The sequence below is a fragment of the Periplaneta americana genome, chromosome 17 (genome assembly GCF_040183065.1).
Source record: "Periplaneta americana isolate PAMFEO1 chromosome 17, P.americana_PAMFEO1_priV1, whole genome shotgun sequence".
NCBI lineage: Eukaryota > Metazoa > Arthropoda > Insecta > Blattodea > Blattidae > Periplaneta > Periplaneta americana.
This window is the reverse complement of record NC_091133.1, coordinates 27,257,027-27,280,378: the sequence shown is the minus strand read 5'-3', so window position 1 is coordinate 27,280,378 and position 23,352 is coordinate 27,257,027. Positions and strand designations below refer to the sequence as shown.

At 33.1% G+C, this 23,352-nt stretch overlaps 1 protein-coding gene across 20 annotated transcripts in view; it reads left to right on the top strand.

Moving 5' to 3' along the window:
• The window catches only part of LOC138693202 (retinol dehydrogenase 13-like), a 544,367-nt gene that overhangs the window by 193,963 nt on the left and 327,052 nt on the right, over positions 1-23,352 (top strand). Inside the window, exon 6 of one of the 20 annotated variants that reach the window (XM_069816964.1) lies at positions 17,533-23,066. The exons of 16 other annotated variants lie outside the window; for them this stretch is intronic. In XM_069816964.1, the coding sequence (XP_069673065.1) occupies positions 17,533-18,691 (1,159 nt within the window). In that variant the 3' untranslated portion in view covers positions 18,692-23,066. 3 more of the 20 variants (XM_069816951.1, XM_069816969.1, XM_069816973.1) reach the window with 3 other exon arrangements.

Sequence of the window (23,352 nt, the reverse complement as noted above, 5' to 3'; positions counted from 1 at the left end):
ATGGTAAATTGTTCTAAATTTTTTGTTCTAAACTGTGAGGGACCCTTGGTAGAGGGGCAGAGAAGGCCTGACGGCCTTATCTCTACCAGGTTAAATAAATACTAAATAAATAAATAAACTAACAGGCCCGTATTCTTTACTGTAAATACGTGTTTAACCTAACTGCACTCTTGAAAAATAGGTGTTCCATACAAATAATGTTCGAATAGATCATAGTACAGTGTATTATACAGTGTGTGCAATCCATTTCTTCTGAATTACATATCTTTCAATACTCGGTAAAAGAAGTGAATTGGCTTTTTTTTTTTTTTTTTTTTTTTAATTTAATGCCCTCTCTCATACTATTCTTTCTCGTTCTCAATTTCTTTCTCTTATCCCATCTTTCTTTGTTTCTTTGTTCTCTTGTTTTACTCTTATTTTATCTCATTTCCCTTTTCTTTCCTTTTTCATTTCTTTCTTTCGTGGATTTATCACAGGAATTTAGCAACTCTAACTCACAGTTAATGAAGGCAATAATACTTAGGGAAGTAAAGACTGCTTCTACCATCTACATGTTGTCAGAATCTCTCTTGTAAGTTAAAATATTTCGCTTAGTAAATAATGATTGAGATGCAAGTGAATTTTTTTTATAAAATCCATCTGCTGCCTACAATTGGATTCCAAACAATAATCTAGCAGTTTGTGTGACTGCAGTAACCAACTGCACTTTCTCTTGCAGGTTTGGACAATCCACATTGCCATCATTGAACCCTTTGGAACACGTGTTTTGTACAATAGGTATAGTAAAGGAAAATGTTATTTCAACAAAAAAATACAGCAAAACAATACAATGTGAGAAATCGTCTTTCAGGAATAGCACATCATGCAGTGTAATAAGAAAATCAAAAGAGTGCGTAGAAGATGGTACAGAAGAAAAGGAGAAAGAAGATATAAAAGGAAGAACAGGGGAGGGTCGTCACACATTCGAATGTGAACATTGTGGGAAAATTCTAATGACCAGAGATAACATAAAGTGTCACTTACGGATTCATACTGGAGAATGTCCATTCACTTGTCACGTGTGCGGAAAACGCTTTCGAACCCCATCAGCATTGAATCGCCATCTTAAAGATGTTCATGAACGTGTAAAAAATTACAAGTGTGATATATGTGCAAGAAAATTTGCTAATAGACGTACATTAGATGATCATCGACGTATTCACACTGGTGAGCGTCCGTATGTCTGTGATGCATGTGGAAAATCATTTAAAACAAAAGCAGCTTTGTATAGCCATAAGTTGATTCACACAGGAGTGTTTGCTTATAGATGCTCATTCTGTCATATTGGATTTTATTGTCAATCGAAATTAGCTCTTCACATGTTAATACATACAGGAGAAAAACCCCATATTTGTGATATCTGTGGTAAAGGCTTTCGTATGCGTCACATTCTTGCTAGGCACAAATTGGTACATTCTGATGTGATGCCATTTTTTTGTGCTGAATGTGGTCATAGATTTCGACAGGAGCGATACTTGAGGAAACACATGCAAGTCACACATGGGAATGTGTCACAAGAAAAAGTAGAAAGACAGTAGAATGGATTATTTGTATGTTTATTTTTAAATATATGCATGCATGTGAAAAGGAACTACTTGGCAGCTTCTAGTTTCAAATATAGATAGTGATTTGAGTGTGATCCAGTTAACGTAGGGCTTTAATATTTATACAGTTTATTGCTTAAGATGTGGTCATACCAAAGGTATGAAAAATTCACGAGTTTGAATCCTTCGTGTGTGTATATATATATATATATATATATATATATATATATATATATATATATATATATATATAAAAAACTAGAAACATTCAAGTGGTTCCTTTTCATATGCATGAACATAAATATGCTTATTTTAACCAGCTTTGTGGAATGTTTGTTATTAGTATATCAGTAAAGTTTCCTATAATTTTTTAAATTAATAGAAATAAATGAGAAATCACGAAGTGTTTTTATGTGTGTGAGTTAAAAAATTACATTTGAACTCCTTGTGGTTCCAAGTCCTGGTTCCTGCCAAAGTACTCACTGCGGACTTTGTCTTGCAGGTCTCACCAGTCTTCTTTATCTTCATTCAGAACTTTTCAAGAAGCTAATAATGCATTGAGAAAAATACGTTGTGGCTTACTATCATGCTCGTCTGCAAATGAATTCAGAATTAAATGGCACCAACAAACCACAGAAATGAACACTTGTTCTAAAGAAATCCATCATGAAGGGAGATTGAAGAATAACATTTATAGTGTCTCGAGTAGTAGTGAACATCTAACTAGCAGTTTAAATAAAGCAGAAAGTCAATCCTGCAGTGCAGTGAAGCAGAAGAGACTTGATTTAAAGTCTAGAGTAGATATTTTTGATGGAACAAGTAAAGAATCTTTAAAAGAAGCAGAAATTATTAGTAGTGGAAAAAGAGCAATTGAGGAGATCAAAATTAAAAGAGAATATACTGGTTTCCAGTGTGGACAGTGTGGAAAGAAAATAGCCACAAAAGATAAATTCAAACTTCATCTACGAATCCATACTGGCGAAAGACCATACACATGCCATGTCTGTGGAAAGCAATTTCGTGTGCCAGCAGGTTTAAATCGACACATCAGAGATGTTCATGTAGGTATAAAGGAATTTGCCTGTGATATCTGCAGTAAAACCTTTGCATCGAAAGCAACGAGAGATGACCATCACAGAGTTCACACAGGCGAACGTCCCTATATTTGTGATTCCTGTGGCAAGACCTTCAAGACTAAAGCTTGTTTATATACTCACAATAAAAGTCATTCAGATTTGTATCCTTTTCCTTGTTCATACTGTAACAGAGGTTTCCGATCACGACCGACACTTCTTGCTCATATTCTTACTCACACAGGAGAGCGCCCTTTCAACTGTGATGTTTGTGGGAAAGGTTTTCGTGTTAAATACGAGCTTTCAAAGCATAAACTAGTTCATTCTGATGAGAAACCGTTTGTCTGTGCAGAATGTGGACTTAGTTTTAGACAGAAACGTTATTTGAAGAACCATGAGAGAATTCATCACTGACTAGAATACATAGGCCCCTAAATAAGACAAAAAAAATTTACTAGGAGTGTGCATATCCATCAGACAGCTTGTAAGTTATGTATAATTATTAGGGAATGGATTTATATGTGCTAAAAAAATTGGAAACTATGTATAAAAATTGTAGAACTATTTTTTTTCAATATTACAAAATTTTAGGTATGTATTATAAAAAATCACTCACAAATCATGTTGAAACAGTTTTGGGTTCAAATAGCTCGCTGTTGCAGCGAACATTGAAGACTTTGTCCAAGTTTTCCATCACAAACCGATGTCAGTTGTCTCAGAACAGTGCATGATACCGGGAGAAGGACCTTTCAATGTCACCAGAAGTTGTCTTGCATATTCCATCAAAGGAATGTCACTGACACACAAACTCTAAATTTCGCTGCATATTGATTCATTTTACACATTTTTAAAATACTGAAAGTTAAAGAATTTTTTTTAAGGTGAAGAAAAATCGTCCGAAATCACAAATTAGACTGTTAGATTGGCCTGGGAATAGTCCTGATTGCAACCCTGTTGAGAACTGTTGGTATGATGCTTGAGTCAAAATTTCACAGGAGAAGCCTAATAGCAAGAAAAAATTGTGAGAAGTAACAAACCACGTGCAGTACTATGAACTTGGATCTGATTATATTAAAAATCTTCAACACACTGTGCCTAATAGGTAGGTGTAGAGCAGTTATTGAAGCTCATGGTGGATCTACAAACTATTGAAACATTATTAAGTTTAAAGATAGTTGCATGTAGAATATCTAATTGGTGTGTTTCTTTCTTATGAAATGACATATTTCTTAATTGTCTAGTTTTTTTCGTATCATGTTATCTACGAAATTGTCAGAAAAATGCTACATTTTTACTATTATGTATAGAAGTACATAAAATATGGTTATATCACTGCTCTTACTCTCCAGTCTGTTGCCATTGAAGGAGTAATGAATGCATAATATGACATCAAGAATGTTTATTTTACTATCACATAGCAAGCAGTTCTTAAAGATGTGGAAGGTTGATCCTTATGTTCTTAAGTAAATTGTGGAGAATTTCAATTGTTGAAGTGTCAGTCTTATTTCATCTATCACTGATTTAAAAATTTCAAAATTGCCTGCATAATACACTACTGTTTCTAACCATGTCCCCCAACAAGTAACTATGGGTCTAGGTGCAAATGCAAGATCTGGATTTTTGGCTTTGAACAAATCAATTTTTGTTGGGGCTTTCACGATCACTTTTTTGCCATTTTAAATTAATTTGTCCATTTCATATATTCTATATAAACCATGTACTGTACAAGTTACGTGTATCTTGATTGGGAAGCTTCAGGCCTTCTGCTGTCTTCTTCATATACAGAGCAGCATTCGTAAATAAGAGTAAAACATTATCAAATTTGACCCAATTCGGCAATAACAATCGGAGAGATTCATTGAATTAGCGAGCCATTGTTACATAATTCGATGCTGATATTTCTCTACATGCTAATAGAAAATACCGTTTGGAAACTATTTCAATATTTTCACAGCACACTACCACAACATTTCCCACTTTCCTGCTGCTAGAGTCCGGTGATTCGCCCATGCTTTTTTTATTTTCACATTCTGCACTGATCTTTGCTAGTATTTCTTCATGACACTCAGGGACATATATTTTTCTTAATGTTGATTCTTCTGATCTTTCAAAATTTGTGTGTTTTGTTAGAAACTTTTAAATTTTTGACTTTTCAATTTATATAAAGGAATATTAGATGAAAGGAAAGCTTTGCATAACACTAAGTAATATTCAGAACTTTTTGAAAATGAGGTATGCGAGGTGGAAGCTGCTTCACCTAAAAGAACTTATCTAGAAGTTGCACGTGAAGTGGCCATTCTATATTTATTACCTGCAGAATGCTTCAAGACTTGAGATAGCTGATCTGCTTTTACAGATTTCCCACATTTTTGACAATATAATTTTTCTGTCACTTGTAAAAATTCCACAAAATTCAGCAACATGTTGCTGCAAACGGGATGACTTTACTTTTGTCATTATATTACCAATTTCTTCACTTAGATACCGGTACTGCTATAATTGTCTGGTGGTTACAGTAGTCTTAGTCCACGAAATTTTTGGCTCATTTATTTAAATACAACCATAGCATTCTTTTCGTATTTCAGAATTTTAATACAATTGAGAGCTATAATAATAAAATATAAAACACAGCTCTCAGGGGTGAATAGTATTATTTTGACACATTGTGAAGTTCATTCTTGAAGTGTTCCACAATGAAAAGAAAAAAATTAAGGCAATAGTAATATTGTTCACTATAAATATTAGCTATCAAATGTTTTTTCTATAATCAGTGTTAACAATTTTCCGTCTTCAGAAGAATATAAACTTCTAACTGAAATCATCTTTATTCCAAGTTACAGTTATTGTTTCCCAGCAGGAATATGTTTATATTTGAAGAAATTTCTCGAAATGAGCTCCTTGTTCCTCAGTACTAACTTGGATATCTCCATCATTAATTTCATCACTTATTTAAAAATTCCAGACATTGTTGTTGAACGTGTCGGAACATTTCAATATTATCAATTGATACTGAGTAGAAATGGATTTAAGACTGTTTCACAAGCAAAAATCAAGTGGATTCAGATCCATAGAGCATGCAGGCCACAGAATGGGTCTCAAGAGCATTTTATTGATTTGGAATCATAAAAAATGAGGCAAAGCACATTGTATTTAAGTCACTTGATGAAATATTACTTCACCCAACAACTTAATTTTTAATTGTATCGGAATTGTCCTGTCAGTATCCCATAACGCAGTCAGAACAACATGGCCATTAAAATTGTTACTATTGCTCTCTGCCCATACATTGATACTGAAATATTATTGGTCTTTCACTTCAGCAGTAGCATGGAAATTGAGCAAATAATTAGTGGTGAATTCGAATTTCTATCAAGTCACAAGGAGTTAATTAAAAGTTGTTAAGAATAATAGTAACAGTATATCCTTACAAACATCCAATTAACCCATTTAGTGCTAGCCATATTTATATATTATGTGCTAGAAATGGCATGCACAATTTGCTAAAAATGCAGGTATTCCATTAGAAGATTGTATTGACCACAATTCTGATGATAAAGGTGTGAATTGATGAAGGATATATCTGTACAAACAAATTCGTACAATTATTTTATGTTTTTGATTTGACAGTTATTAATCAGTTATTTCGAACATGTTAAATCTGACTCTTGAAAAATAGGACATGCATTAAAGAACACTCACTTGGGAACAATATTACAAATTTTGATAGTGTCTCATAATATGATTTGGCAATTACATTAATGTTACGTAAACATTATGCACTCTCGTTACACTGGAACAAATCAATATAAAATCTGTAGTTGATTAACAGTACTAAATATCAACCTCTATTGGAAGAAGAGAATTCCCTTCATAAGTTGGTATGACTTGTGCTGACATCACGTGATTGAAACAGAAATTGTTAAGTAGTGCTGAGTTCTTGGCAATAAAGCCAGAATGAACATTACGGCACTTAGGAGCAAGAGGAGAGGAATCAGAAACCTGCAAACATGGCTCTGGTACTAATGACACCGTTTCTGTAGTTTGCATATTATTTGTTAGACTAATGATGTTCTGATTTACTTCTGCACAACTGTTCAATTGACCAGGCGGCAGATTATCAATTTTCAGGTCATCCTCTGGACCAAAATCTTCATCAATTACATCGTCATTGGCATTTAAAGGGGGTATTAACGAAATATCTAATCCTGATTCAAGTATTTCACCATTACATGCCTCGATTATGTCAAGTAGATCGTTCAAAGTTACTTTTATTCTGAAAAAAGAATTGATGTCACATTATCCTAATATCTTTCTGGAAGGAGACTAAAAAATACTGCCTTTTTTACGAAATATAGGCTATATTTAGTTATATTTGTTTATTTAACTTGTCTATGAAAAGTATACATTTTAAAGACTATGTTATACATTTTAAAAGATTTCATGAAAAATATTTGAAAATATGCTCACTCATCTATGTATAAGTGGAATTATCTATGTTCTTCTTTCACTGAATTTCACACACAACGTATACACTTACACTTTCATGTCTGCCAAACGGTTCTTACATTGTTGCAATGTATCAACCTTGTATAAAATGTCAAGGACAGCCAACAGTCAAAGTAATATATACCATTGGTATACTTTGAAATTTCTCTTCATGTCATTAATCCTTCTGAAAGGGGTTTAGGATAATCTGGGTTAACTCTCTTGCTCTCCAATATTTTTCACACACAGTGGGTTTAGAGGAAAGGGCTGGACATTGCTGAGGAAGATTCTAATCCATTTCTTCCTGAAGACTGTACAATGGACATAGTGATGAAGTAATTCCAGTTTTGTTCAAGTGTTTTAACAAACAGTCAAGCCCTGTGAGTAATTTTGTTGTGCATTGAGACACTCCAGTTTTTTATTACTTGAAATTTCGTGGAAATAGTCTGACTTATCTTTATATTTTGAGTTGATTAATATTTTAACTGTTGGTAATGTTAAAGTTGACATGTTCTGTAAGAGGTTACTTCCTTTCCTACCAAAGCTGTCAGCAGCTTCATTACCACATAATTCACAGTGTGTTGTAACCATTAAGAAGCAATCCTTTTCTTGAACTTCGTCAGATGTCTAATTTTTCAACAGTTTCTTACTTATTTTTATTTTTAGGTGACAGATTGGCTTTAATAGCTGCTCTAGATTCACTGTATATAACAGCTTGTAAGGATTAATTTATTTTTGTTTATAGGAGACACTTTTTGTTTATTAAAGCTAAAATTAATTAGTTTGATTTATATGTTGAACTTAACATTAAATTGCTGCTTCAACAAGTTACAATAAATATTAAATATCATGAGCATAAACATAAATGCTGTATACAGATCCAAAGTTTAATAAAATACAGTATGTATTGATATAAATTATTAATTAAAGAAAGAAAATTTCATCTAAATAAGAGAGCTCCGGGAAGGATGCAAGATATTTGTTACAGTACCACATTGAATGGCGATACTTATGCACTGACATAGATATTGACTGCTTCGAGGGTCTCCAGAAAGGATGCACTAAACTTCTGCCTATGGTGGAGATGAGAGCATTGGCTTCAGTACACCATGATCCAAATGTTTCAACCGCAAAAGGGATAAAAATATAATTATCTGTAAGATGTTTATATTTATGGTGTTTACAGAGAGCGGCACTTTCTGCTGCAGATCCTGGTGTCTTAGAGGTTAAAGACAGATGAGAAGGGGCCAGTGTATCCACACATGTGGAATCCCAAACTAAGGATTTACCTACACGCCACAGGACTACAATCAGACCATGGGATCTTATGCTGTCTGAATGGCTGATCCCGGAAGGTTCTAAGATGAAAGGAATCCCTGAGGATGTTAAAGTTCTTTTAATTATTTCATTAAACGATGAATGACTTTAGCGTTTAAACTCCATTTACATTTCTAATTTATATAGTTTAATAATACCAAAACACTACAGCCCTTACTCATGACACAACTTAAGGCATGGTGGTCATAAGAATCTACAGTATTGTCACAGATACATTTATGAATGTGACAGATATTGCAACCGAGGTGTAAAGTGATGGAAACTTTAAAGGATCTGGGATCCATAAGGGTACCGATGTTAGGATAAGGAATTGCATGAAGTCAAGACCCTGAGACATTTTATTGGAGAGCCAAAAAACAAGCACGATCGGTATCTGAAGAAAAGATGATTGAAGGGACTCCTTAACAAGAGTGATTAGTATTTCATCCCAATGGTTTTGAACCGCTGGAAAAGACGGAGGATCAGAGTTATTGGAAACCTCACTCCACCGAACCAAAGCATCCTGCACAAAAGGGATCTGGGCCGAATCACTGTAAGAGGGAAAAATAGATTTGATTAGGTCAAAAATCCCATGCGCAGAAGCTAAAAATGCCGGTGTACAAATATCACTCAATTTTCTAATCTCTAACCCACCAAATTTAATAGGTAGAGAAGCTTGAATCCAACTCCTATCACAAAGAGAAATATTAAGTAAAATTTCTAAGTAAGGACATATCATAATGTCAGCTTGACAGAGGAAAGATGGAATCAACTATATAGGGATAGTCCACAAAAAGTAGTTAAATTTAGGAATCAATAAACAGTTTTTAAGGAGAATGTAAGATATGTGGGGATTAAGGGGAACCCACCTGTCAAAAGTTTTCAAACAAAATAATTTCTGTTCTGCGATATCTTGAACTGCATCTAAGAAAATAGGGGTAACTAGAATGGTTAAACCAGATTTAGAAATTAGTTTCATAACAGGAGCCACAAGCTGGAAAGCAGATGCAACCTTCTCGAGGTTATGAGAGCGGAAATAAAGTTTGCATTTGTCTGGGTTGAGTTGTAAGCCAATTTGAGAACCAAGGGAAATTATTTTCTGAAGGTCACTAAGAACAACCGAAGGATCACCAGCTAAGGTACCATCATCAAGATAAAAAGATTTTAAATCACTAGTCGCCCTGGGTAGTGCAGTCTGTATAGCACTGGCTTTCTGTGACCAAGGTTGCGTGTTCGATCCCAGTCCAGGTCGATGTCATGTAAGTGTGCTTAAATGGGACAGGCTCATGTCAGTAGATTTACTGGCATGTAAAAGAACTCCTGCAGGACAAAATTCCGGCACACCGGCGATGTTGATATAACTTCGGCAGGTGTGAGCGTCGTTAAATACAACTTAATTTATATTTATTTAAAATCACTATTAATAGATGTAATAATAACAATTTCGTAGGGTATCTGTAGACTTGCCAAAGAAAAGCAAAAATTTGGGGAAGGTTTTGTTTAACGGCATCCAGCATAATGTTGTGTTCAGTACAATTAAAAGCATTTTTTAAATCTAATTTTAAGAGGATCTTATTAGAGGTGGAATCTATTATCTTTCAAGAAGGAGCGAACTAAATGCATAACAGGTTCACAGCGAACCGAAACCTAGTTGATATGGTCAGAAATAATGACATATCATCGAAAATAAGCGATCCAGTATAACAGATTTTGAAGTATCAAATAGATGGCTTCAGTTTCCCCATCAAAATAGTAGCTTCATAACCTAAGGATTTTTAAAACGAGAAGAGTGGACATATAGCATCAACACCTGCTCCATTTTATTTGTACAGTAGGGAGTCCATCAGTAGGGGGCGAATGTTTATGAAAAGCCATCTTATTTTTCACATTAGGACAATGCTTATTAATATAGAAATCCTTTCTATAATAATATCAATGTAAAAATTTAATTTCTTATATTGCATTTTTTGACATTTTTTAATTAGTAGGTCATTTTATATTTTTTTTTCGCCTTTTTTTGGTCATTTTTAATACTTTGAAGAACTGTAAGATCATTTGGAATGCATTTTACTTTCCTCTTTACATATAGACCTGTTAAATATTTTTCTAAGCAAATAGATCAGTAGTAATTACCCACTGAATAAGTGAATAACAGTGAAGTTTGAGTTTTATAGTTTGGAACAAACTCTAAAGTCCATCCCTTATTCCACTGAAGACTTCACCTCACACAACGGAAGTAATATAAAATGCTTAAGTGAGGGCTTTGACCACTACTGTTCTTTTGTTGGTAAGAGGTTGTCTTATAGGTCGTTTTGTCACTAGTATGATTTAGAAGGGATGTATGTAATAGACAGTATTTTTAACAAAATGATTGCAAGAATGCATGCTGCACCACAATTTTTTGTCATTCACACTCCCTCATCTGGAAGGTCTGGTAAACAACGTGAAGAGTGGAAGGAGGAGGAGGCAGAGAATGAAGACACTGACATGGACCATTCCTGATTCAAACACATTAAACCCTCATTAAAATCTATAGTTTTCTCTTAACACTTTCATTTTGTTGCATGTCCTTTTCCTTTATCTTAGTCAATTTCCAGGAAGTTGCCTCCTCTCTTCGAGATTTGCAGGGTAGTCATTGAAATAAGGTGACTAAGAAGTTGTGGTGTGAGTGCTTTGAATAATATTTAAGTATAATTTTCTATTTTATTTTTATGTCATTTTTCCATTACTTTAAGTGCACTTTATTGATCAGTTTGATTTTTAGGTCATCAATATCTGCCCCCTAGTCATCAGTAAAAGCATGAAGCCATATTTTGTTATGGAATCTACTATGAATAGTTTCCAATGCTAGCAATTTTAGGACATCTTTTGGAATGTCACTCTTCTTGGTATCTTCAACCAGGTCCAAATAATACTCTATATTGCTTGTGTTGAGTCAGTTTTATGAGTTAGATTTTTTTACTTGGGGAGAGATTTATCTTTTTATTAATTTAATGTATTTTAGAGAAAAAGCTTTCCTGAGTTTTAAAGAAAACTATGAATTAAGCTCGTAAAAATCACGACCAATGGATCGATCAGCTGGTGGCATTATGTGCCTAACATCGGGAGGTCGATAGATCAGACTTGTGGCATTAAGAAAGTTAGAAAAGAGGCCTGTAAAAATATACTGTTACTAATAGGGAAATAATTTTTTCTGCTTGAGAACTTTCTTTTAAAAATATACTATTGTGGAATCACAGAAAGAATTGTAACTTGGAATCGAAGAAATTTTGGGTGTAAAGTTTTATGAGCCTTTGTTTATTACTCGTAGGTTTTTAATCTGCCTCGAAGTGGATATCATAATGTTGTGAGACACTTTGTACAATGCTTTCACTATAGGAAGCAGTTTAAGTAACCAAAAGGATGGCCAGATTTTGTGTATTTAAGCTCCAGCATTTCTTCTTTCCAAACTGTCTTATGTCAATCCAAAACTGTTCACCAAGTTACTGTGTCAGATTTTATTGATAGGTTGTGAAATTGTTGCGTTTTACTCCTATTGGCCACAGTTGATGCATACATTGGCAGCATTACTAAAGATTTGAACATGTAATAATGTTTTCATAAATATTGTAGTATTATACATTGACATTCTGCGTTCACAAAATGTTAAAAATAAAGATATTTTTAAAACTCTTTGGTTGGTAAATATATTCTACATACCTTTAATGCATGCATTGTATATGGTAAATATAGTTTATTGTGAAAAACGAAGTTCCATAATTAAAATTAAAGGTACTAATATGATTGCTGTTTTTCTTTATAAAATCAGAAAACTGGTAACATATATTGTAGTATTTCATTTATAATTTACGTAAATTGTATATACATGCAATGCAAAACATAAGATGATGATCATTGAATTCAGAACTTTGAGTTACTCAGCATTATTGGAAAATTATTTAAACAAGTACATATAATAATAATAATAATAATAATAATAATAATAATAATAATAATAATAATAATGATGATAATGATAATAATAATAAAATACACTCGTATCAAATTAAATTGTGTTCAAATTGGTAGTAAGAACAATTTTGTTTTGTTGCATTATTCCAACATTTTGGTAACTATGACCTCAAGAAGTAGGTTCTTAAAAATGTTACAAGATCCAGATTCTTTTTATTGTGATTGAGTTTCAATGTACAGATTCTAAGCAGTGAATGACATAAGTTGGACCACATAACTCATTTCAATTTTTCTCGGACAAGAAGCTGAAACACATTTTCTTCATTATTTTATGTCACTATCAATGGAAGAAATATGGTGCTCTTGTTAAAAAAAAAAAAGTTAATTCCGCGAGTTTGTTGAACACATTTCATTACAGCTGATATATAAATTTTATTTTCATTTACATTTTGATTTATAAGAGAAATGTGTATACTCCATGTCAGTTTTTTTTAAACAAATGTAACATAATCTTAGCAGCTATTATCTTATTATTTCTTTACATAAATTATGATAAGTAAAATAATGTATACCATAATACTATAAGTGTTTATTCAGCATGATAACTGCTGCATTATGCATCGAGTGAAATAATAAAGATAAAACATATTTCTCATTTAATTAATGCATTGAATACTATGATTACTACCCCTTGAAGATTGTATTGTCTCAAGTACACATCTGCATATATCATCTCTGTAGTTGTCTAGAAACATTTTTCTGCGTTGAAAGTTTGTTACTTGAGGCATTTAAATATTAAATTTGTATAGAATTTGGTTGACAAACTTTCTGCAAAATTAACTATCATTACGAATAAATTCATAATAATACTGCGTGTGCATGTTGCATTGAACTGATAACTTTACTGTAGGTATATGGTGCCTGTTATCTGGAATTTAATTGGTTGATAATTTCATTTGGAAATAGCAGATTTGTACTTTACTACTATGATTCAGTATTAAATGGAGGTTTCATATTTATTTTTTATTAATATTATAAATCTTGTGATATTATGTTATTTGGAATATGTTGAGTGTTCTTATATTTATACGAGCTTGTCCATCGTCAGTGGTGGGATATTTTAGTAATGTTGGACAAAATAATTGTTCAAATGAAGCTTTGTTTCGTATTATTAATTATACTCTAGTAATATTTATGGTTTATTGTACATAACTTTTATGTTCTGCACAGTCATTATTATATTATATGCATTAAATAAGAATTTGTGTACATGTCAGTGGTGTGACGAACTTTGGAACATTTAAATATAAAATATGCTTGTATTTTGTTGTTCTCTTAAACTGTTGGATTATAGTAAACTAAATTAATATGGAATTAAACATTGTTTCTTCTTCTACCCCACTAAATAATTACCTTTTGAAAATACAAGAATTGGAACAGAATTACTTACCAAAAGTGTCAATGCTGTGGCGTCAGTGGTGTGACTTTGCTGTTTTTTGTTTCACATTACGGTTTTTAATGTTACAAATGAGTTGAAATTTCTTGAAAATTATTTTACAGTTAATGAATACATCCCACCACAAAGATTAGTCTTCAAGTTAAATTAAGTTTTAGTAGAGAAACATTTTTATGTTATGTGTAAATATTTTGGACACTATCTCATGGACAAGCCCATACATAAAAGTGTTTCATTATGAGGGACCTGCCAGTGATGTTAAGATATCCTGTCCTATGTCGAGAAATTAATTTCTCTTGGTTCACGTTGTCCTAAGTGACATACCTTAGTCCTTTATCTTATTTATTTAACATTTAGATAATACTTTTAAAGTTTCTGAAAAAGGTTTTTTCATTTTCAATAAACTTCGTACATGTTACCTGTTATCTTCATTTAGGCTACATCCTTCTTTTTGCCAGTTCGTCTACTTATACATACTGATGTTCCTGTTTGGAAAGTAGACAGAAGTCAGAAGAATGGAAATGTATTGAAATATCACACAGTATTATAGTAAAGGTAAAGGTATCTCCTATACATGCAATAAAGGCACTTTGGGAGGAGGATATGGAGGTAGAGCACTATGCTTTCTTGACCTCAGCACTAGAATGAGGTGGTATGGTTGGCACCATATTTCGAACATCTTTTATACCCCTGGGATAGACCCAGTACTCAATTTGATAGGAGGCTGAGTGAACCTTAAGGCTGTTATGGAAGTTTAGTAATGAGCATTGAACCCCAGACCTTTAGTCTGTAGCCAATTGCTCTACCAGCTGAGCTACCCGGCATTTCAATAGCGGACTTGAAAGAACTACATACTTTACATGAAACTTAAACGAACTAGTTTATATGCAACACTTAATTTCACATCAATTCGGATTGGAGTTAATGGATAACATAGAAATATGGAAACAGTCATATCATTTTGGACCCTATTGAAGTCAGTTGTGAGAAGATTTGTGTATGTAAGTTTGCGTGTATGCATTTTATAGTTTTGTTTTGTGTTCTAATGCTAACACATACATATATTATTTCGGTTATTATTGCTCATATACTCAACGCAATACAAACCTGTCTTCTGATGTAGTAATAAAGTTTGTGAGATTTGTATTGTGTAATGTTATATATTGAAAGGCTTTTTATGAACTGTGATTAGGTATTATTGTACTCTCGTTATAATTGTAATCTGTTTTAATTTTATGGAATTCTTTCACCCTTGAATAATTATAGCAGAAGTATTGTCAGCTTTATTATGCCCATAAATTTGATATTAAAGTGTGTTTAATTATATGCCTTTCCTCAAGATCTACTTTTCATGCTCCTGCTGCATGCAATGGACAGTAATCTCTCTACACACTTTGTCTTGCAGGTGTCTACCGACTCCTCTGACGCCATTCAAAACTTACCATGAAGCATGCCAGAGTGCATTGCAGAATAGTTATCACCAGAAGAACGTAACAGACATAAACAATTATGTATCATTAAGTGACGCCGAAGGAAATCAAATTCCCAGTGGTGCATCATGTAATTTCTGTGAATATATTTGTTTAACAAGAAGTGAATTGGCAACACATTTGTGTGTGAAACACACAGATGCTGTGTTTCATTGTGACTTATGTGACGAAATATTTCATGAAAATAAAGTGCAGTTTATGAAACATGTGGAAAGTCATACTCAAATTTTTAAAAGTGAACATTTGCCAGCATATGTATCTGAATTTACAAATAAGGAATTGGATGAAATGAATATCAATGTAAAATGCACTAGATTTTCTTGTCCGGACTGTGGTAGAATATTTTCAAACAAGGGGGAAATGGTAATGCATGTCAAAATCAATCATAAAACAATTAACTCAGGAGCTTTCACTAACGAAGATTGTGAGTCTTTAAACATGCAGATTGAAAATTCTGTAGAGGTGGAAGAAAAGTTTCCTTGTAATATATGTGGGAAAATTTTTAGAAGGAAATTTGATCTTAAGAGACACACAAAAAATGTTCATTTCATTAACTCCTTGAAGGATAGATCTAAGGATACAGATTTAAATTCAAAGTTGCAAAACATTTCAAAGTCTGTTGAATGTTGTATTTCAAAAAACAAATTCACATGTAACATTTGCAGTAAATCATTTCCTATTAAGTCTGATGCTATAAGACACAAAAGAAATTCGCATTTCTTGAAAGATAAGAACTGTGATGCTACAGAAGTTCATGTCAGTACTGCAGTAATAGGTGCAGAGTCTCTGGAGCCTTGCAGAGAAGTGGTGTGCAGACTTTGTGGAAGAAAATTTACGAGGAAGGCTGATATGAAAAGACATGTTAGAAATGTACATCATTTGGAACTTACAATTGAAAAGCCAGCTGAATTATGTGATATTGAATCAGTATCAACTGAATTTCAGAATGAGGTTTACTCTTCTGTGAATGATGGTGGGAACACTATACATCAAACAAATTTTTCAGCTGAAATTGCAAAATTTGATGTTAAAGATATTAAGAAGAAAACTGTTGATGATGCCATATCTCGTGCTAAAATTAAAGTTGATGGAAAGACTTACTTCCAATGTCACATCTGCAGGAAAAATTTATTTCGTAGGTGTACATATGTAAGACACATGCGGATTCATACAGGAGAAAAACCTTTCACATGTCATGTTTGTGGTAAGCAATTTCGAGCTGAACCTCAGATACAGCGTCATGTGAGAGAAGTACATGAGGGCATCAAAGAACATGCATGTCCCATATGTGGCAGGAAGTTTGCAAACACTCGCACAAGAAATGATCATGTAACAGTTCATACAGGAGAGCGTAGGTTAGTATGCCATCTTTGTGGGAAGAGATTCAAAACACGAGCAACTTTTCATACTCATAAAAGATCTCATACAAATCTTTTTCCTCATAAATGTTCTCATTGTGGTAAGTCATTCAGGCGACAATATGAATGCACAAAACATATGATGATTCATACAGGGGAACGTCCATTTGCTTGTGATATTTGTGGGAAGTGTTTTAGATATCAGAATGAAATGATAAGGCATAAGTTAATACATTCAGATTACAAACCATTCAAATGTAGTATTTGTCATCTCAGCTTTAGGCAAGAGAGATATTTGAGGAATCATACTATGAAATCTCATCGAGGTCATCAGTTGGAAGGGACAAGGGGTAATGTGGACACAGAAAGTATTGGAACTGTAAACTAACAATTTTTTATTTGTAGATGAATTGTTTAACATGAATTGTGGCATAGTTATCATTCTGTTAGTGTTTTATTTAGGGAGTTCAGATTATTTGTCAGGGTTATAGAGTGATTACAAGGCAGAGTTAAAGGGAAATATTAATTCATTACATTGATTTAGTAAAGAAATATCGTTGAGTAGAATTTCTTAATGTCTGTATGATCTTATTTTTTTTCTGTGTTGTCACATGAAAGTATCTCTTTCATTGTTTGGAACATCTGAGCTTGTACCTGTTTCACATATGGCTGCAAACATGTGAACTATAGCACACATTAAGTGCAGTGAACTTTATAAGGATTAAAGTGAACTAATGTGTTATGGAGTAAAATGGTGATGTGGGCTGGCAAGATATGAGCGTCAGCAGCTGTAATCACTCTGCACACTTTGTCTTGCAGGTGTCAACAGTCTTCTCTGACAACGTTTAGAGAGTTTCAACAGGCACAAAATGCACTGAAGAGCATGTACGAGCCCATGGTCACCATTTCTACTGTTTCTGAAACTGTTGATTGGATTAAGTCTGAAGATTGCAACTCTGATGAAACACAAGCAGCCAAGACTGATGAACAGCATCACTCAGATGAGATATACCATTGTGACATTTGTGATAAGAAAATAAGAGGGACAAAATTTTCGTTGGAGATGCATATAAAAAGTCACAAACAAGCCAAGAAAATGCAGACATCTGTTGAACATGAATCAGATAGTTCAGAGATAGGATTTGAATCAGCACAAGATTCTCCAAGTAACCACAGCAGTAGTAGTAATGGCAGAAAGAAAAGGACGCGAACTAGGTTAAAAAAGCTTAAAATTGTTAAACTAACAAAGAGATCTAGTAATAAATCTATAAAGAAAGACTTTCCTTGTGATATCTGTGGAAGGATTTTCAATAGAACATACCATTTGAATAGACACAAAAGAACGCATAGACCTCAGAGTGATGCACCACCAAAAGACGAACCAATTTTTCAGTGTGAATTGTGTGGTAAGAACTTCAGTTGCAAGAGCACCCTAAAATCCCATCAGGTAGTACACACAGGTGAAAAACCATTTACTTGTCACATATGTGGTAAAAGTTTCTCTCAAACTGGATTGTATTATCATCTTAAGCATGTTCATGCTGGCATTAAAAATCACAGTTGTGACATATGTGGTCGAAGTTTTGCAGCGAAGCCTGCTATGGAAGATCATCGACGTATCCATACTGGAGAACGTCCATACGTGTGTAGTACATGTGGAAAATCCTTTAAAACAAAGGCTACTTTGTACATACATAACAAAATTCATACTGACATATTTCCTTTTGCATGCTCGTACTGTGGTAAATTGTTTAGGAATCAACATGAGATGGTAAAACACTTAGTAACACACACAGGAGAAAAACCTCATATGTGTGATATTTGTGGGCGCGGTTTTAGAGCGAGAAATGAAATGACTAGACATAGGATGTTGCATTCAGATGACAAACCTTTTGTCTGTTCAGCTTGTGGACTAGGATTCAAGCAGGAAAGATATCTCAAAAGACATATGAAAGCCCACCATCCTGGTAATCAATAAGATAAGGCTTCATGATAAGAATGAACATTTACATATGTGTTGTATTGTAATTGTTCAGTTTATAATATTTGTTAAATAGATAAAAGATTTGCAGTCTTCGATATTGGATTCTCTTTGGTGTCACTTATATTTATTTCCAAGTGGCAGAAACAATCCATGTCCTTTCTGAAATGCACATTTGAAATGATAACTATGGTGTGGCACTTTTAATTCACGGACCTTTCATATTTAGAGTACATCTTTTGTAGAGGGGGGGGGGGGAGAAAGAAACTAAATGTGGGAATATTGTAAATATTTGGAAGGAAAAGAATATTAACTAATTTTCGAAGCAATCTTTTGAAATCATTAGTACTCTTCTGAGGCAATGCAGTGGAGTGGTTATGATTAATTTTATTTTGAGCATAATTTTATCTTCAATTCTGAACTATTCTTACTGCTACTACAACGAAAGAATCTACTTCTGGTATTTCTAGTGAAGCACTGGAAGGTACAGGGCCAGAGTGTGGTATTACAGCTAGCAGCATTATCCTCTCACCACCTCTCCCCTGTCCTCATCTCGGAGACAGACAGCAGATAGAGATTTTGTGTACATTACTGATAAGCACGGAAGTGTTTACAATATGATAGTTGAGAGCTAATAATCCAGGTGGCAATGCTGTCTTCACTTGCCTAGTGGTGTTGAAAAGGCAAGTGGCGGATTCATTTTCTGTTGGCTGGACCATGTGAGTAGCAGATAGAAGAGAATTCAAAAACAGACATTACAGAGCTGTCAGAAGTTGGTTCTTTTGTTGCATCTTTAAATGTATCATTTTCATGGACTTGACACAGAGTACAAATTACTCAATTGTCTTAATTATTGTCGCCATTAAATATGATATTAAAATTGCAATTTTAATGAAATACCTTTCCTGACTACTATAATTTAGGCATTTTCTGGAATAACAAGTTAATGTATGTTTTACATCGTTTTTCCGTTTCCAGCATTTATTGAATTCTTAATAACACATCTCCCTTCTGACAAAATATTATTTACCTTCAACAAACACAGCACCCTCTAAAAACATTTCAGTGTCGTTCTGCACAATGCTATTATACCAGATCTAAAAAGTTTGGTGCTCTGTATCTCAAATTCAAGATTTTGTAGTTAAGTTCTTGTTCCAGATAAAGCCTCAATTATGGTTATAAATAATTTGAAGGCAAAGTAATACCTTTATATATTGTATTTATATTCATATTATTAATATTTTTCAGTGCCATTGTGTTTTGGATATTTTTTTCTCTTGTCATGAATTCTGTAAGTGGAGTCTTAAGTCCTCCTCCCTTCTGGAGAAGTGGTGGCATGCCGTGTTGGTCACACTGTCTACTAGACATATTACAATTCTAGTTGTTTGCAGGGTGGAATAATATTGATGACAGAGAAATTAAAGTTGAACAATTCTGCTGTATGTAGGCCTATACAAAAGTTTCTTTACAGTTAACAATTTTTTTTAAATTGAAAACCCTTCGAAATAAATATTTACTGTGTTTTAAGTTTCAAACAGAAATACTGAGAGGCATTTATTGTTTGTCAACAATTTGCATATGTTATGTATTTGAAATTATACGTGATTGCATGTAGGGTACAGATTTGGAACCATGCTGCAAACACTCTTTTTGACTTACTTAGTTGTAATAGAGGAACTATAAATTGTTATAAAGGTATTGCTTTGCAATGCTGTCAGTTTTTGACTGGTACATGTTTTGTGTCATGTCTGAATAAAATTACCTTAAATATATGACTTTATTTGAAACTTTGTTTTAAATTAATAATGTACAGTAGAACTCTATTATCTATTGTAATGATGGGGATGGACTGAATGGTTAATAAAAAAATCGGATAATCTGTACCATACAAGATTTTTATGAGTTAAGTGCATAATATTTACAACTTCATAAATTCCACGCCATGGTCTTGTGTTTAACATGCTAGATAATGGACTAGAAGTTCACTAATTTGTCTAGTTGTCAACAACGAGTTTTTAAAGTCAAGGAAAGATAAGACTAGTAGAGGTCTCGTGTTGTAGATTTATGTGGACCTACATATTCACTTTATCATTGGTTTTTAATAAATTGTGCACAGTTGTAATGCCAATCTCGTATTCTGATGCCACAGTTTCTCTTTTCGCAAACAGCTTAATTATTTGCCTTTTTTTTTTTTCCTCGATACATGTTCTATTTTGACATCCATGGAAGACATTTCGCATATAAGTTACACAATACAGCCATTCGAATAGCAGGACAAGGACTGAATGGTGCATGAGTTTTGCAATTGTGTGGAAGTTCTTGTGGTCATCTATTTTACAAATTGGGAAAAACACCTCCACTCACAAGTAACTGTTTCTGTTGCTGCCAGTGGCAACATTCGTACTACATACTGTGTAAGAGTAAAGACTTGTAATAACACTCTCTCTCAAAAAAGAAGTAGTAATATAATGTACAGTACTTCATATTTTTTCCGCAGCAAAGAAAGAAGTGACAGAAAGACAGATAACCCACCAATCGGTTAATAGGAAGTTGGATAATTGGGGGTCTGTTGTATTATAAAAGTTGCGAAGTTTCTATTGAATATAAACATTTCTTTCTCCATGACTGGAATCCGTAATTATGGCATTTATTTTATTTTAAATGAGCAAGCAAATAAGCACTTAAAGTACCTCAGCAACGAAATAGACATGATATGTTCACATAATTAGTAATCACTTGACTGGTATATTAGAACAAAATTATCCTATCAATCTTGATTACATATTATCGTAAGGTGTTTCTTTCCCCAAATTCTTAGCTGATTGTTAGAGAAGCTCTGCAACTTTACTTCCAGACAAACACTCTTGATGTCTTTTTGAAGTACAGCACCAGATAGATCACATTTATTTCGTCTGTGTAAATGAATTGAAAAACCCCATCATTAAACGTGAATTTGACGTAATAATGCATTGAACCCTCAAATAGGCTATGGGATATAAATTACAGGTAAAAGAAATGACAGGAATAGACACAATATTCATTTATTGATAACTCTTATAAACCCACCCTATAATCAAAAAGGTTTTTTCAAACTTTTAAGTTGTACTTATGACTATAGGTCACTTTCAGTTCTGAAGATTATATTAAAATATTCTAGTACCTAAATGGGGTGATATTGGACAACTTTTTTTTCCAAATTTTTTTTTAAGATACCACTTGTTTGCGGTTTTTTGTGACTATACATTATTATGTATCTCTAGAATGTAACAATCTACAAATGATATGCTGGCATTCAGAAATGAGCCTAATACAATAATTTAAAAATTGCCTGGTGTCATCCCACAATTGGAGTGAGTTTGGACTCTAATGTTGATAAATAATTGTCCGATATTCTTGCTTCTGTGGGGTTATTTGGGACAGATTTCTTTTTTTTTAATACAGAAATTATTGCTGCTTTATTTTAAACTTTCTTAACAAATACAGCCTTAATTACATAACATACAATTATATTGTTATAAAATAAATTATATGACCAATTTGACAAAAATATTTACTCAACATGTCTATTACAAACTCTCCAGAGCCTTTCTTTAAGACAATTTGCCAGTTTTTACTGCACTTCGTCCGATAACACTCCTTGGTATGCTGGTTTTTTAAATAACTGACTTGAAATACAATAAAATTACTTCACTTCACACAAGCAAGAATGGTGATGCTTTGCAAAGAAATAGCAGAAACTGATGTTAAATTAATTGGATCCTAACAATGGTTGCGAATGCACAGTTGAAAGTATTCTTAGAATAAAAATAATTGATTTTTATGATTTTGTCTTGCCACTCAACAATGGATATTCTGTAGCATAAAAGAATAAGGAAATGTTCTCAGATCAAAAATAATTAATTCAAGAATCACTTTGCAAAAGTACAGTAAATTTACATCGGATGCTACCAACACTGAAACATGAAAAGTCACTGTCTGTTATCACCCCATTTGACGGTACAAGCTTTTATAATTTTTAGGGACCTGTTTTTTCTTTAATAGAAAATATTAAGTACTTAATGATACTATCCTTGAAATTGACTTCACTAATATGCTGTATGCTGAATATGTTGAGTTGTGACTTGACTCACTCACAGGATTCTTAAATTCTGTTTGATGTACATAAACGAATGGGTTATTATGACTGCTGCAATAAAAGGTATTACTAAAAAATGAAGCATAAAGAATACTGCAAAGTTTGTATATATTGAGACTATATATGTGTTTCTGTTTAATTTGATGTCGATGTATGGTATGGGTACTTGGTACATTTTTTATTTTCTTACATAGTCTGTTAGTAATGTTTATATATGTTGTATAATATTGAAAATAAATCAGTATATAGTTATTGTAGTGTTATTTATAATCCTATGTTTATACTTCAAACGTTTAATCATGATTGGTACACAGATAATGAAAATACAAATATGCATTTTTATACAGATTTATTCAATAATGTTTGTGGAACTTGGTTTAATATTACATTTAAAGTATACATCTGTCTGTGGATTCTGTGACGTCAACGCAGAAAGCAGTATTAGCACACAATTATTTGCTGTTATAATAAAAACATAAAACGTGCAAGAACTTCAACGAAACAACGTGTATTGTGAGCACAA